Source organism: Phaethon lepturus, unplaced genomic scaffold, assembly GCF_000687285.1.
Source record: "Phaethon lepturus isolate BGI_N335 unplaced genomic scaffold, ASM68728v1 scaffold53345, whole genome shotgun sequence".
In the NCBI taxonomy this organism is placed as follows: Eukaryota; Metazoa; Chordata; class Aves; order Phaethontiformes; family Phaethontidae; genus Phaethon; species Phaethon lepturus.
Window position 1 is genome coordinate 1 of NW_010539468.1, and position 17,515 is coordinate 17,515.

General features: G+C 44.4%; 1 protein-coding gene across 1 annotated transcript; it reads left to right on the forward strand.

Moving 5' to 3' along the window:
- Positions 1–103: 103 nt before the first annotated feature.
- Positions 104–16,497, forward strand: POLD3 (polymerase (DNA-directed), delta 3, accessory subunit; the record flags this gene model as incomplete). The annotated part of the gene is made up of 7 exons (XM_010287123.1): positions 104–368; positions 1,701–1,773; positions 4,177–4,339; positions 5,635–5,747; positions 11,493–11,587; positions 12,448–12,529; positions 16,292–16,497. Coding segments are annotated over 7 exons (997 nt in total), but the record flags the coding sequence as incomplete, so codon positions are not given.
- Positions 16,498–17,515: the final 1,018 nt, after the last annotated feature.

Here is a 17,515-nt window from a genome sequence, read left to right on the forward strand (position 1 = left end):
AAAGCACAGGACCAGAGAGAGAGACAAGGTGCTACTGGCGAGGAAACCGAGGTGAAAAATAAGAAGTTAAAAGGCTAATTAAATTTTTCACTCCATCACACAGGTTTAGTGCCATTCAGTGTGCCGCTGCAGTCCCCAGGACGTTGGCCGAAGTTTCTGAAGCGCAGACGTCTGTGCAGGCTGGTTCCCAGACACCAAGTGACACGAATGCTGTCAGCGCACCCGTGGTCAACGGCCACGGTCCATCAACTGCTAAAGAGACCTCGCAGCAGCCCAAAGGGATCATGGGAATGTTTGCAGCGAAAGCAGCTTCCAAACCTCAGCACACAAATAAAGAAACTAAAGCAGAGACTAAGGAGGCCCCAGGTGTAAGTTACCTCAGACCCTTTGGCAGCCTTGGGTTAATAGCTTTAATGAACAAGCGTCGCTCTTACTCGACCTAAATAACCTTAACCAGCCGTAGTGCAGCCTCGTCCGCTGCAGCCAGTGCTACACTTGCTGTCTGCTGGGAATGGTTGGTCACTCTTTTTGTAAGTATTTAACTGTATGGTTCAGTCATCTTGGGGGAGAGTATATTGTACCACGCTCTTTGACCTACCCACAAAAGTGTGTTTGCCATAACTTTGACGCTTTGATGTTCCTCCTTGAGCCAGATCTCCAGCGAGTATAAACCAGCATAGCTGCATTATTGAGACAATTGTTCCGTTGTCTTCAGTTGTGCCAGTATATACACCGGTTGAGGATCTTGCTCTCCCCATTGTGCTTAAAAGGATTTGTTTTGAGCAATAAGTGAAATGTGAGAACTCCAGGTCTTAAAAGTATCAAGGTGTTTAACTTGGTCTGTGAAGGAAGTTTCAGAGCTTGACCTGTGAAAGACTAAATTGTTTATCTTCTCAACTGCTGCTTTTTCCAGGGATAGGATTGCATATTAATTTTAATTAGTATAATTGTTTTTAAAGCAACGCGGCCAGTAAATGGGTATTAAAATGGTAACATTCCCTGCATATGGTTTGGCTTTTTTATAACAGCCATTATTATATTACTGTACCAACAGTACATTTTGGTTCATTTCTCTGATTTTATAGTGAATTTAGAGCTGATGAAATATGCGTGTCAATGTTTTGGGAACTTCAGTGTCTGTTTGCCTTTTTTTGCATGAAAATAAATGGGATCAGGAGGCCAACCTTACTTAGGTGCGCTCTGTGTGTGTGATTTTTCACTTTGGTGGTGGCTATATTAATGGAATAGAGCAGTGATATTTTTTGCAAACGACTCAGCAGAACAGTGTACGTGCCAGTGTATCTGGATAAATTTTTCATGGTTTGGCCAATCTGCGTTCTTTCTTCTGTCGGTTACTGTGAATTGAAGCACTGATAGTTTGCAAAAAGAACAGTTCTTTACTGGGAACTGACCCAAGTCTCAACCACTTATTTCAGTAACACTGTCAGCCATCAGATAGGAATGTGACCCAAGTTAAATTCGAAGGCCTAGCTAAGGAGTCGTAAGTAACTTACTCTCAACCCTTTGATGTATGTAATATCTCGTATCTTCAAATTCTTCTGAACAGATACTGAAATCTAAGACACTGACTACTCAACAAGTTAGACGTATTTATTTTGCTTGTCCAGAAGCAGTACTATGCATATTGAGGGCTGTATTGCATGAATAATTCCTGTGTTTACTCCTCTGTTTGCTTCTAGGTGTCTGCAGTAAGCAGCAAACCACCAGCAAAGAGCAACATAATGAACAACTTCTTTGGAAAAGCTGCCATGAGTAAGTGCTTTGTAATATGCATCTGTTTTCAGAAACCATTGTGGTCAGGGACCAGCCTGCTGTAGTTCAAAAAAAAAAAAAATCCTGAGGGATATTGGAAATCTCTCTTTTTTTTCTTTTTTTTTTAAGTAAGTGGCAATTCAGAAAAATCACCGATATCAGGTGTCTTGTTATACAGCTGTAATGGGAGGCATAAACAGAAGGAAGCAGAACTCTTCCTTCCCAACACCGGCCCACCAAACTTGTTGGATTTTCTTTATATCCCCTCTTACAGTTTCCCATACTATTCTTCTGCTCGTTTGGACTCAGAGGGGTTAATGTTTTTGTATGCAGCTCTTCAGATGAAAACTAAAAGTTGTAAGTGGAATTTTTCAGACAAAGCTTGCTGGATGGAGATCAATTAAAATGACATATTTGTGCAGACTAACCCAGGAAGGATTTCTAGTGCAGAAGAAATCTGTTTTAAAGTGAGTACTTCTGGCTGGAAGATTAGCTATTGGAAAAATATTTGCCAAAACCTGTTACGCAGAGCCTGTTAACGATGCTTGCTTTTCATCACAAATCACTGAGGAGTCTATAGTTAGATTTAGAGTTAATTTCTTTACTGAAAAATGAAGAGCTAATAATTGGAGGGTAAAAATGAGGGGTGGCCTTCCCCTTTGAGCAGGCATTTGGACTAGGTGGCCTCTGGAGGTCCCTTCTGACCTGAATTATCCAGGTCTAAAGAAAATATGCTGAAGCTTTTAAATAGACATTGGAAAAGGACTGTAGGACTTTCTTCAAAGGTGCCCTTATAATACCGAGCACAAGAGGATTCAAAGAAGAGTTACTGGGAGAGAGTAAACAGCAAAGTTCACTTTCTAACAGACATCTGTCAGAGTTTGCAGGGTACAGTTCCAGCACTGAACACACAATGCACAGTACTGTTGGGCATCTTTGAGTTCCTGTTTTTGTGAGACTGAGGGAGCTGAGGATGCTTTCAGCCTAAGCCTCACCAGCCTAAGCACAATTAACTCAAGTAAATTCTTAAGATCTGAGAAGAGCCCTAGACCAAAGTTCATATGCTGAAAAAACCCAAAAAGTTGAAATTGCATGGTAAAGATAATCCGGTGGTAAGGGAGAAAGCTTTGTGGATGCATTTCTGTGATTTCTAGTGGGGTTCACTTCTCTGAGTCCTGTCAGGGAGCACTTCAAGGAAACTTGTGAGGTGGCTGCAGGGAAGGAGAAAACCAAGCAGAAATGGAAATGATTATGTGTATAGAAGAGATAGGGTGATTCCAGGAGCTAGATTTATTCCCTACATGCTGTACATCTCTCCTGGCTTCAAAGATTTCACCATTGCCAGAAAGTCCCAAGTTAACAATAATTGGGTCCTTCGGCTTTCTGCTGTTGATCATAAATAAGAGAGCTGTCATTCAAGTTCTTATGTATGAGATGTTTTCCCTTGCTCAATGAAGCAGCCAGCCTGTTTTCCAGGCAGTGTCAGAAAGGTGTTGGCCTGAAGTTTTAGCCCTCTCGGCAGCCTCTGTTCCTATTGACAATGTAGTTGATCTCATTACCATCTCGGGCATCTTGTGCTTGGAATGATACAAGTTTCTAACTTGTCTGCTCCTCTGGGGAGGAGCTATAAAGCTGCTGAATGAAGCTCACAAACTGTAATTAGGTGCTAGTGTGCTAACAGCACTACCTATCAGGTTGATAAATATATTATTTTGCTGTCCACTCCCACCTGCTATCTCTTCTCTGGTACTAGATTAAGCTTTTTGAAGCAGAATTGTCCTTGTATGTGATGCTGTGTGGGCAAAAGAGGCTGGTTCTTCATCACGTTGGGGTTGGGGTGAGACAAGAAGCCACTACATTAGTGAAAACACTAATTGTGGGCTCTAATGTTATGCAGGATGAAACTGCGCACACCTCTCACTGCTCTTCATCGGTCCTGATCTCCTGTTTCTGGGCACTTTCATGCTTGACTAATAACTGTAGTTTAGAAGGGATCAACTGACTAAAAAGATGGACACGGTATTATGCCAAAGGAGCTGTCTAGAAGAGGGGTTCCCAACGGTTCTGTGGTGCCTTTGGTCCTGGTGACGGCAAGGGCTTCTGCCGCTGCCTCCTAGGCCCTCTTCTGCAGAGTTTTAACCACTGCCGCACACTCAGCTTGTGGTGTGCTTAGGCTATGCCATCAGGAACAGAACCAAACTGTTAAATCAGCTAGAAATTTAAGCATGCCCTTTTTTTGTGTATGACACAGCTTGATCAGTCTAGATCCCTGATGCTTTTATACATCATCTGTAGTGTTTTCTGTATTCTTGGTGCACAGTGTTTTGTTTAGCTGACTCCTTTGTAAGTTGTCGTTCATACTGAATGCCCAGTGTTTGTTCTTTTTTAATGGTTTATTCACAGATAAACTCAAAGTCAACTCTGTGCCTGAGCAGCCAAAGGAGGAGAAAGAAGTAGCCAAGCCTTCAGTTCCGGTAGCAGAGCCAGAGTCATCCCCTAATACTACAGTGGAGAAACCTGGAAAGAAAACAGAGTCTGCTAGAAGTCAACAACAGGACAAAAAAAGGTGGGCCACGCCATTCAAGGTCCCTGTAATCTGTTGATGGCCTGCATGGAGCTGGCTGGCCATACAATGCTGGCTCAACTCCTGTTTCCAGCTACTAAATTGCATTAAACCTGGCTAAAATTATCTCTCTTGGAATTCTTTCCTAATATGTCTTTTCCATTTAGTGCTGTAGATGCCTCAGGGCCATTTGTGCCATTGCAAACGGGAAGGGACACGGTCCAGGTAGTCTTCAGTGGGAGGGGGTGGCTTTCCAGGAGACAGCCTCACGCTGTGAGCAGACGTAGTATAGACCCCGCAGGCAATCTGTGGGGCTGGCAGGAGCACCTGTACTGCGGGGAAGGTAGTATATTCCCAAGCTTATATGTACACAGCTTCCAGCACACAAAGTTCTGCTTGTTGATTTCCATAGCTAATGTACTGCTGCTTTCAATGCCGCTGGTTTACTTTGGGCTGAGACTCCAAGTAAATTTTAAGTTCAGCCCTTTGTGTTTAATCCAACCCAAACTGACAGAGACAAAAAATCATTACAGTCTGATGGCTCTCTGGTGGCCTATGAGTAATTAATTGGTGGTCTCAATCTGTTTCTAACTAAATAGGTAAGCGCACCGCCCAGCCCACCATCACAGTTAGTGCTAACTGGTCTTCTTATTGATGGTCTTATTCAAAAAGCCAAGGGCCTGGAAACGGCATGTTGGCAGTGTGGTGCGGGGAAGGCCACTTGGGCTGTACCAGCTCTATGAGGATATGTGGGCCTTTAGCCTCCAGGCTTGTTAGTCTGACACGTCTCGCCAACATTAAAAAGAAAGAAGCTATTTTATTTTTCCAGTAGTCTTTAAAAATGGCTCCAGGATTCTGAGACACTACCTCATAGTCAGTCAGTGGCAAGCAGTCTGTCAAAAGTTTCTGAGCGATGCTGTTGGGGACATTAGTGTTTGGGAGCCTGAGCTATAGAGACAAGATCAGAAATGCGCTCTTGCCAGGTTGCTGTGGCCAAGCTAGGTGAGGTACTGGGCAAAACATTGAACTGCAGAGGGGCTAAAGAAGTCCTCCTTGTTTTGGAGAACTGGATATGGGTAAGGATGAGAAGCTTGAAAATGCTTGTGCACCTATGCCTGATTATATAGGTGAGTATACTTCAGCGTATGTGATGCTCGTGTTTCTAAGAGGTACAGAAGTATTTGGTTTCCTTTGCTAGCAGTGCTTATATCGAGAACATGCTTGTCAGAACGCGCCTGACGCTTTCATGCGCACACAAGGGATAACACTTGTTCATTCCTTTTTTCTTTTTGTGGCAGTAAAATGAAGAGGGTGGACAAGTTGGATAACGAGGAAGAAAGGGATCCTGAAAATCTAAAGAAAAAGAGGAAGCGAATCAAACAACTTCAGTCTGACAGCAGTGATGAGGAAGGTAAAGAGATGTGTAAACAACCAGGCATGTAGGTCAGGGGCCTGATTTCGACAATGTTAATATCCAAGGCTGTTGGTCAATGATTGAGGGAATAGTTTAGAGGACTAAAGACCATGCAAATGGCTGTAGTTTGAGCTTTCTGTTTATCTTGTGCTGCAAGCACTTGGGCATAGAGTTGAGATGCCTCAGTCATTCAGTCTTTGTTTTAGCTTAGCTGAGATCTGGCTGTCTCCTCACCAAGTGTGCTGCCAGTCACGCTGACTTGTGGGAAGGAGATTCTCAAATCTCTTGTGAAAAGATATCATGCCTTCCAGAACTGTAGGACTGGTCATAACCAGTTTATTTGAGTAAACACCCGCAAAATGACCTCCCCCCCTCTCCCAGGGTCATTTTTAGTATCTTTATTCTGTCTGTTTATAGAAATAGTTTGGAAGATAGCACTGGAAGCAAGACTTCAAAAAAACCCAAACCAAACCAAAAAAAAAACCCCAAAAACAGATAATAGAGAAACTGGAGGCAAAACAGTTGAGCCATATCCGATGCGACTCTGCGTCTCCTTGGTGGCTGTTGGCTTTGATAGGAGTAGGGTGCCCAGAACGTCGCAAGATTTGGGCTTATAATGAGGAACAGCAGGGCCGGATTCCAAAGAATTTGGATAATTGAGGTGACAAATGCCGTTCAATATAGATAACTGGAAAATAAGTTGGGATTGAGCTAGGGAGTATGTGCTAAATGGAACAGTCATCCAACAAGCTGATCAGGAAAAGAATTTGGGGATCATTATGGGCAAATAATTGAAACCACCGGTTTGGTGTACAACTCCAGTAAAAAAAGGTGAAACAGCAAATAGGTTGTATTAGCAAAGAGATGGACTCCAGCAGGAGGACTGAAGCTGTTTGCTTATTTAGTGTGGCTAGCACATGAGAGAGAGCCATGAAATGAAGAGAATCTGTAATACAAATTAGAGAGGCAATTACTGTTGGATATCTGAGCAGCCTCCATGCCACCTTAGGCCTATTTTCATGGTTTCTCTTCTACCCAGCACAATTTTAAGTGATCTCTGTCATCAGGCATCCATCAATTCTACTCAGACTATGCCACAGGATGATAAATCTCTCGGGAGGCTGTTCTTCATGATCAGCCTTAATTTCATCACATTCCTGTGTGCAGCTCCTTGTTTGGCCATAAAAAAATAATATATGCCTACGCTCTTTGGTATTTATTTCTTTAAATGTTTGTAAGCTATTTTCTGGTCTTTCCATTTACTCATCACTCTGTGTTGTTCAGCTCTGAAGAGGGAAGATTGAAATCAGCCTGTTTAGCCACTTAAAGCGCCGCTCCTTGCTGGGCTGGAATCTCTCAGCTCGTCTGTTCTCTGCTAACGAGAGTGGGCAGAAATGAGCCCTGTGTTTCAGGCGCACGGTAGAGCTGTGCGGAGAGGCCGCTCTTTGAAGTGTGAAAGCGTGTTGGTTCAGTCTTCTTGTGCTGCCATGAGTTGGGGACCCCCAGCCTCCTGTGTTCATGACAGTGCTCTGAGCACACAGCACGCCGAGAGGTGACCGCACACTCTGTTTTCCTTATCTGTTTCTGTTAGGGCTCTTTTTTAATCTCCTGAGACTAAAAGCAGTGCTGTAAGACTGTCATAAATTGAGAAGCACTTTTCTGCAGAGCACTTTCCTACAGAAATTTCTATTTCTGCAAGTTCCTGCTTCCTGCATATCCACTTTTGGTTTTGAATATTAGACCTCTCTGGTCTCTTGTTCAAGACCTGTATTACCTTAGCATGTGCTGAATAGTTAATGCCTTTGAATGTGGTGCCTTCTGTTTTCATTTATTCCAAGGTGTGGTCCAGAGACTCTGCATGTACTCCTACCTTAGTGCACACAGTAGGTCTGTTTAGTTGTTCTCCCATGTTTTATTTGTGCTCTTAAGTGTGAGGTAACTGGATTTGCAATTAGAAATCATGGGTCTGGTCCTCTGATCAGGCTGGGGACTCCATTGTCTTATTAACCTCATTCTCAGTAGCTTTAGTCATTAACAGCGGTACAAGTAAGGCTACCTACCCACTCGCTTGTGGGGAGGCTTGGCTTTTGGTTTACCCCTTTTTAACCTACTGGACATGTATGCAGATTGGAGAAATTTCTTGTCACTGCCGTTGCTCCTGCATCGTAGTCCTCTTTGTTCTTTCCATTACGTGGAGAATCGGCTTTGTGTTATGTATTAGAATTGTAAATTTATGCAAATGAAAGTTTGTATATACAAATTTGTACATTACGCAGATTAGCTTTGTACTATTCCCCCTTTCAAAAGGGAAAGATTACAATCTTTCTTGAGAGCTTCTCTGTTCCTCCTTTTTAAACTAATGGCTATCTAAACCACCCTGGTGAGGTCTGTTCAGTCGTGCTGCTTGCCCTTCTAAATCCAACCAGATGAAAGAAGATAGATTTGAATTCTTTGAAATATTCGTGCTGAATTCAAACTGGTAATATTACATTCAGTATTCAAGTATAAGAATGTAAGTTGGATGAAACAATTTAAAAAGTACAGCAGAGGGACTTCGAGAGCTTTTACCCATGGAAAGGTTGGAAACAGGTTTCTCAAGGGAGCAGGGGAAGTTTTAATCAGCAGCATCAGGGAGCAAAATGGGGCCTGGAGTGACATTGTTCCACGCTGCATCCCGGGGGGAGCAGGGAGGAAGGTGCCATATGCTGCACAGCATTTGGAAATCACTGCCAGACAGGGCCCGGTTCATCGGCCACCTGCGTAATTCACCCGCGGATGACGGAGGGGTGAGTTTTGCATATGCAAAACGCAATATGGGAAGCTGCACCACCAGAGCGGGTATCAAAGGCTGACGGTCTAGCTGCTGCTTACGCTAACGCGCCGCGCTAACCTGGCCGACCTCCGCTCGAAGCAAACGAGGAGGTGCTCGCACGGGCTGCTCCGCGCCGCTGGAGGAGGCACGGCCTCGGGCAGGGGTGCTAACCTCTCCTGCGGCTGCCGCGGGGGGGGCTCCTGCGGCTGCAGCTGCGGGTACAAGGGGACGCTTGTCCGCAGCCGTCGCTGTGACTGAATGGCGTTCAGACACGGCTCCACCTGTGTAACTGCTAGTAAAACCACTGCCCGCTTTCAGGCAGACTTAGCGACGTTTTGTGGGTTTGAAACTAGGTCCGTATGACTGATGCGAAGCGCTGTATGGGCGCTCTTATGTCGGGGCGAGTCTTTTGCGTTGTGCTATATTAGTCTGCTCTTAATGTACTGAAATTAGCCCAAAACAAGCTCCTCTTACACGAGTGTCAGCACATTGTACCGAGTTGAAAATACAGAGAGGGCATAAGGCACAATCCTCTCCATTTAAATGATTTTTCATTAAAAAGTTATATTGGTATGAGGGTGCGTTAGTCACTGCAGGTTGTTTTGCTTCCACTGCCAGAATAAACTACACAAGTGTGTCCACAGAGGACAGGAGGTTTTGGCAGCTTCAGCTATAGCAACACAGGCAGCATTTCGCAGTGTTGACAAGTGTTTTACAGCCACTTTGGAGGGTGATTTCAGTGGCACTGTAACCTACAAACTCTATTGGTTTCGGAGAGCTGCAGCAGAAGCACTAAAGCTTCTCACAGTTTTTCCAGGCAGGGTCAGAGCAAACCGAACAAAGCCAGGATTTACATCTTTGGTACATCCAATTGCCCAACTTGTATCCATTTCATGCAGCTGTTGCTGTTGAGTAAACTGTGGGCAGCAGCTAGAGGTTGACTCAGGAGTTATCACATGTCAGAGTGCTGTGTTGGCTAGGGGAGGGTAATAAAGTAATAGCGACGCAGTTTGATGGTAGTCTGAAACACTCTGACGTGGGGAGAAGGTGCCTCTGTCTGCCAAAAGCTGGGGGAACTCATTTGAAGGAGGCTGAAGAAAAGCCCAGGTTTCCTGCAAGCATAGTGGAGTTGACACGTTGAAAATACCTTCAGCAACCTCTGCTCGAGCACGGCAGAGGTGGCATTTTTTCACCAGGCTGGTTTTTCAGCCCTCTTAGTATATGCTCTCTTAAGAATATTTTCACATTGATGTGGCCAGCCTGGGTAGTCTGTGAAGCAGGTTTGGTGCTGTGCAGTGGATGGGCACTTCAGCCTGCAGTTGCTGTGAGACTATGATAAATATTGAGAATTTTGAGTTCCCCGCAGCTCCTCGGCTGCGGTCCCGGCTGCCCCAGCAGTTAGCACCTTAGAGCAGATCCGTTGTTTGGTTTTATCTTTGCACAGCTGCCAGACCCAGCTCTTTGGAGCAAGGTGAAATACCGAGTCATGTTATCCCACTCTGTTTGCATTTCTGTGCCTCGCTTACTGAAGTAGTTAGGAGGCAGAGTCCTTGTTTGAAGAATGTAATTTATTATTTAGCCTTGGCAGCCAACCACTGTTTCACTTGAGCCCTTCTTAACCTATGAAGGTCAGCTGGCTGTATGCCTGGCACAGTCATAACTCTTAACACTGACCTAATCGGCTGGGACAGCTACAGATCCAGAATTTTTGTTACAATGACAGGATGAATGCAGTGCTACAGCCAGCAGAGCTGGGAGGAGAAGCCAAGCAGGCACTCTGTCCTCCCATCCAGCGGCATCGCTGTTGTTATTAAGCAATAGGTCATATGAGGAGTTTCTTCCCCCACGTTACTAGCTCTCCCCCACATTTGAGGACTTGCATGGCAGTGTTTCTCACTTGGACTTGGAGAGGATTCCTTAAAGCCATTTAAATTAGTCACGGTGCCTGCTGCGTGGTGCAAGGTGCTGCTCCTTCCCCTCTTGCCCTGCGCTGATTTTTCTTTGCCGTCATGGCTCTGTCCCTCTGCCAGCCCCACAGAAGAGTGACCCTGGCTTTCTCTTGTGTCGATAAGCCCTGCTAGTCTCACTAAGGCCCTCTTTGACACTGCTCTTAGATGCTCCAGAGCTGGTTTTCCTCTGTATGAAGTTGTGCAGGTGGCCTTGACTATGTCAGTCAGTTTTGACATTGAAAGGATTCTACTCTCTCTGTCCTTGCACCTGGAGGAGACCATAGCTGATGCCAGATGAGAGACTGGGCTTAGTTTTTTGGGGTGGTTTGGGTTTTTGTTTGTTTTTTCAGATGAAAGGTTTGGGGTATCCCTTAACAATCTTTCAGGATGGGTAATAGTATATTGCACTTAATCCTTGGATTAAGGTTGGTTCCAAGGTAATAGCGCAGGTTGTTTGAGATGTGTAGCACCACCTGTGAAGTAGTGACTGTGTTACCAGTGGGGGAGAGGTAGAGAAACTAAGGTCATCCAGTGATTTGGGAGTATGTAGTCTTAAACCCTGACTCTTTCAATTTCTAAACAAATTGCAGTCCCTCTTTTTAATGAGTAAGTAAAATACGTGGCTAAAATGTGCCAGTTTCTGTACCTATTTTTAAAGTTTCATTTGGTGGAACTGATTTTGGCTTACCAAAAATCCCAAATGCACTTCTCCCATCCAATCCCACCCTTCACCCTCCTTCCTTTGGGAACTGCAGCACATAGCACCTTGGCACAGGGTAAGCCGTCTGGCCAGAGGCCGACTGCATCGGACGATTTGTCCTGGCTTGAATTAAACAAATCTGAGTGAGAGCTTGTAAACCTTTAATCTAAATACAGGTTACAAGCAATTGCTCAGAGTTAAATGAAATTATTTGAGACAAAAGGGTAGCTGTAAGGGGGCGTTAGACCCGCATGCTATCAAGATGTTTATCTTCTTAGCAGATGTCGCACTGTCTCCTGCACCTGAGGAAGAGAAAGCTCCATCTCCACCTCCTGTACCTGCTCTGAAAACTGAACTGGAGCCTGCATCCGCCGAGGTAAGAGCATATTAGGGTGATTAACTTCTGTTTCTATGTGACTCGATGGGGATTGCCCAACCACTTTTCAGATGCTGACGGGCAGGTCCTGTTTGCCTGTCAAGTCCATCATGTCATCCTGCTTGAAAGAATCCACCATGTTCATTCATTTTCTAGGCTATTATTTAAATGCTAGCTTTTCTGCTGACATGACAGTTTTTTCTGTTTTCTTCTCTTTTTTTTTTTTTTGCCCCTTCCTCATGGCTCTATGAATTGTGGCTCGTGTTTGAATGCTCGTCCCTCTGAATCTTGGCCTCAGGAGTCAGGGCAGGGCCAGGAATGAAACCAAAGACTCTTGGTATTCAACCTTGTATCGTAGGGAAGCTGCTGTGTCAGGGAGGTGGGCTGCGACTGGCAAGAAGTTAACCTCTGAGCTGAGCAAATATGCCCAGTTTTACTGAAAGTGCAGCTGTTTGTCACAGCAGGAGTTCTGATGTCTTGCTCTCCTTTGTTATTTCCTCATTCTTTGAAAGTGTGATGGGACAACCCTGGTGCCACCTTCTGACATAACTAAACGCATTTCAAAACGTCACGTGCCCAAGAAGAGGAATGTGTCTCTTGTGCTGGCAGACAGGAAACCTTGCTGTCTCATTTAAGTTGTATTTTGTGTCTCTAAAATTTGTCCCGGTAGGATGGGGAGAACTGTGGCGTTAGCAAAAATGAGACTAGGATATCGTGGTAAGGGACAGAATTAGTTGTCAAGTCACGCTCAGTTTCGTTAGAGAGACTAGATTTCACTCCTGGGTCTGATGCTTTTAGGACCTGTGTACATGCACGGGGCCTTAACTATTGATTTCTCACAATACTGCAACATCCTTCAGGTTTCAGTTGGAGGGAAGAAGAGGAAGCGGAAGCGTGTGCTGAAATCCAAAATGTTTATTGACGAGGAAGAAGGCTGCATGGGTAAGACTAGCTGTCTCCTATACCTCAGTGGAACTAACTTTATCTAAGATGCATTGAAGATTTTTACAGGCCAGCCTCTCCCAGGCTTAGAAAGAGGTTCACAAAATCACTTTGCTATTCCACTTCAACCTTATGCTCACAGATTGAGGTAACTGCCCTTTTGGTGAAGGCCTGGGTAGGGAGTTGTGGAGCTGTGGCTGAATCCTTATTCTTTTTTGATTATTCACAGATTTTCTTTCAGTTCCTCTCCTTTCCCTCCTGCCAGCATGAGCACCTCCTTCACTTGCTCTCCTTTCCAAAGATACAAACTTTTAAAGATGGTGCAGGGAGCGGTCTAGATTTTGGGAGAAGATCTGTGTGGGAGAAGTTTGATTTGGTGTTCTTGGTTTGGTTTGGTTGGCGGGGGCAGGGGCGGGGATAAATCCAGAGCTGTGCAGCAGAGCTTGATTATATGTAAATATAAACTTTAAGTATCCCAGATAAACAAGGAATAAGTTGGAGCTTAAATCCTTGAGAGGGTTTCTGCTTCTGATAAGGATGGCTCTGCTTTCAGGAGGGAAGAGAGTCTCTACAGAAGTACTGAGAGACAGAGGCTTTGAATCCAGCCTGACTGGACACTGCTTCCTCCTGTGACCTGGAGAGCGCTGTGTAACACCACTGTCCTTGTTTCCTCCTCTGTGTCCTGACATTGAAGTACAGCTGCAGGACTTCAGAATCTTCTTCCCTTTTTTTTTTTTTAAAGGTTTTGAAAATGTAAGAGGGTGGAATGTGTGGGTTTTTTTTTTATAGTGCTGTTGTCAGCTCAATTGTATGGGATGCTTAACGTTCTCCAGCCTTGCTGATCTGAGTAAATGTCAAGGGAGCTCAGCCAGTTCTAGGAGAAGATCTGTTGCTGTTGTACAGGTTTGTCGTTGCGCATAAGCGCAGATAGATACAGGCTTGCTTGGCCCAGATTTGGAGCTGCCTGGATGTGAGACAGCTTGTGTCTGTTTGCACCTGCCTGTATAGTTGTATCTTATGTTTCCTATTAACTTGGTGTGTCTCCTTTAAAGAAATATAAAGCTAGCACTCAGCAACTGGCTATGCTAGTAACTGAAATCTCAAGTACTGGATTTTTGTCAAAGAATTGGACTTGCACAAGGTTATTGACTGCTTTGGCTAGTTGTGTTATGGGGTGTTTTGCTCTCCCATCCCAGATAGAAACATTAAAACACTTGGAAGGAAAATGGAACAAAAAAAAGCATTAGCTGGGGAGTTGAGTTGAACAAGGTCTGCATCCAGAACTTGCAGTAACGCCTGTTCTGGGTTCAGCTCCCAGCAAAGAGTGCTCTTCTCTTTCTGCTCAGCCCTTTCCAAACATACCAGGACTGGGAAGATTGCCTTTCCTTCTCTTCTCTTCACCCCAAAGGCTTTAATAGTCTCTTGTGAAATCCAGACCTTTGGTTTTGCAGTTCATATCCACTACCATTTTACGAAAGGGGAAATGCATGCCCCTGTTGTGTCTTTGAGAGACAGATCCTCTAGGAAGGAAAGAAGGAGCTGGGATGCTGAGGAACTGGGTAGGGAGATGGCTGCTTTCTGTAGTAAAAACCTATCAGTCTGTTGTTCAGAACCTGCTGTCTGATTATTGTCCCGTTTCTCCCCTCCTGTCTCTTCCCCACACTTTCCATGTACAGGCCTAATCATTTGAAGACTAAATAACTTGCCCATCTCCTGGGCTAATGTAAATTGTTGTTATTCTTTGAAATATAGGGGCTTTTTACCCTTCTCCCTGCTGTCTTTTTTTTTTTAATTAAGGGCTAGGTTTTAAGCGACATAAAAACCTAACATTAGGATTAGGCTGTGCTTTATATTTCTCCATGATTTTAAGTGATTATTTTCACAATAGCTGCAATAGCAAGGAATTGGTGTCAAAAAGCAAAACTAGTTTAGGGATTAGCCCTGAGGGAAATTGAGCAATTAAAGTATCTGTGGAGTTAAGCAGTAGGCATGTTACCGTGCATCAACTGGGATTCCATCGAGTGCCTGCTCTTAGCCTGTAGCAAAGGGGAACTACTGAGGTTTAAGCGGGTGCATTTCTACCTTGCACTTTCTAAAGCTTGAAAGAATGCACATGGACTTGTATATTGGAATATATATATATGTGTGTGTGTGTATGTTGTAGGTAAATTTGTCTTACAGCACTGGTTTAAGTTAGAGCTCACAAAATTTGAGTTACTGTGAGTTAGCGAGTCTGGCTGTGATCTGAGCATCAGTAACCATCTATCTGTGTGCTGGTAGCTGCTGCAAACACAGAATTTTCAAGTTCAGCTGAGATCTCAGTAAAAGAAAGTTAATCTAAGCTGTGTTATGTGGCAGTTGCAGGGGATTAAGTGCATGCTTTCGGAGTTACCACAATTACTGACAGGGGTGACAACACGATAACTTTTTAAAGCTCAGTAAGTGGCCAGGGGTCTGTTAAAGCTGCTCACTGAAAAGCCAGTTGCCTCCGAAGAGAGGTTAGCTTGGGTTTACAGTCCCCGTTTGAGCATCCGCTAGCACTGCAGAGCAGGATTTCATTCCATTCCTCTTCCCAGTCTCTGGTTACGTAGAAAACCTTATTTAATTTGATGCATTAATACAAGTGAAAGCCAATTTCCCAGAAGAAGGGAAGTTAGGACATCTGTTTAAAAGAATACAGTTGCTAAAGAAAAATGGCTTACTAGAAAAATACCAGAGCCCTGCTGGGAAAACTGATATAACAACACTTACTAGTATCTAACGATGGCTTTCATCAGTGGAGCTGACTCCAGTTTAATTTCCGTGAGTGTTGTTTTATACCCCTCAGCTTTCCACCACCGGATGCTGACAGCAGTGAGCCGGCAATCCCATTCAGTCACAGTCCTTGATTTCAGTCACGGGTTTGGGTGTTTTTTTGTTGTTTTGGGTTTTTTTAAGGTATTTCTTGATAATTGCCCTGCTTACCTACCTGTATAGGAAAGAAGTTGACCCCAAGGTTTTGTGCTCCTTCTCTCATCTCTGAGATGCGCTACGTTTGCTTCACTCTTCCCTTACTGTCTGATGTGTGTGGTGCTGACAAGGGAAGGCTGGGTCTCTCTGGATTGACTTGTCTGGATTTCGGGACAATCTGGTTGCTTTGGACCCTGTGGAAATCAAGCCAAGTCAGAATGGTGGTTTTTAACTGTAAAATAGATGTTCCATCCTCTAATGCTAAACTACGGAGTCTGATCTCATTCAGATTTGTCACTTCCTGATAGCTGCTCGTCAGCCTGTGCAAGACGAATTGATGGCTGCAGGCCCGTCCTTGGTAGAGAACAGTTTTAGCTGTGGAGGTCTTCACTGCAACTGGGCCTTGTTTCTAGAAGAGGGCAATGCTTGAACAGATTTGGAGAGGGAACTGTCTTTTCAAGGGCCCTTCCCAGCGGGGAGCCCTGGGGTGCTGCTGTTCATTTGCAGGCCATATGTGTGCCTTGAACGTGTACGGTGACACCAAGCCATTTTGAAAGAGCTGGATGATATTAAAGCTCCCAAGTCATGAACCTGCTGTCTTAGACTTCAGAAAGAGGGGAGACAGTTTGACTCAGTGTGTGGAAAGCCAGTCCAGTCATCTGGATCTACTGGATAACCTTGAGCTATGGACTTAATTGAACCCAAAATGCTCATTTCCAGAAACGCAGTGGGAAGCCTGCAGCAGGGAGGTCTCTGCTCTTTGGTACACAGGCTTAACCATCATCATCTGTTCCTCTTTTTTCTTTTAACCAGTGACTGAGAAGGTTTACGAGAGTGAATCCTGTACAGATAGCGAGGATGACTTCACCAAGTCCAAGCCACCAGCTGCACACAAACAGCCTGCACCACCTATGAAGAAAGAACCAAAGGAAGACAGGAAGAACCTGAAAAAAGGGGCAGCTGCTGCCAGCAGAGCCAACAAACAGGTCTCCATCATGGGTTTTTTTCAGAAGAAATGAACTGGGTCTCTCTCCCTGGTCTTCTTGGCAGCTTGGGAGCGTTGCTCTTTTTGTGTGGCTTTCTGAAAGCTGCTGCATTGGAGAAATCTTCAGTTACGTAAGATATCTTGCTTACTGTGTAAGTAAGCCCTCTGGACTAGATTTTTGTATCGGAGAAAAGCTCTATTTGTTACTGCAAAAATTTCATTTGTCTTTACTAAGCAGGATGGGAATCGCCAGCTAGAAGCAAAATCTAGAGGAACTCTTGAAAGACTGTTAATCTATTCACATGAAATTTTATTTTTTTAATATGGCCTTTTACCTGTTCGGTGCTGAAGGCCTGTTCCACGAATGGTAGATTGACTAAATTAGCAGTCAAGTTGTGGGTTTCCCCCTCCACCCCTTCCCCCCTTGCTTTTTACACCCCCAGCTCTCCAGATTGCTCTAAATGTTCGTGTTCGTTAGAAGCTGTAATGTAGCAGGTCTTCAGACGTACACACAAATACCGAACATCTGCTTCAGCTTTAACTGAATGAAATGAACTTAATTTTCCCCCTAAGACTGCTAAATAGTTTTTGCTCAGCTTTTCATAGCCTTTTTTTTGGACAAAGCATTGCATATAAAATTCTCTTAGTGTTTTCTTCCTTGAACATATCCTCTGTACGTTGCTCAGATGCCTAATTATAGACCCAGGACACTGTTGGTGCTCTGTCTTCGCAAAAACATCTTGGAGGCTTCCCACACAATTGGCTCCAGTGTAACTGGGGGAAGGCTTTGCTGTTATTGGGAAAGCAACTGTATCTTTAAGCGTGAAACTTAGTGAGTCAAAGGGGAGGGTGTTTGGAGGGCACTTCTGATAACACCACTCAGGTACCTGCTGTCGTTGTCTGTGAAGAATCAAATCGCACGCTGTGTTTTGGTTTTGTAGGGTTTGGTTTGCCCACAGTTGTATTTTTTACAGGCATAAACCAGACAACAGAGGAGTTGTTTTCTAGGACATGCCATCATCTGCCTGCTGAAGGAAGTGTGTCACAGCAAA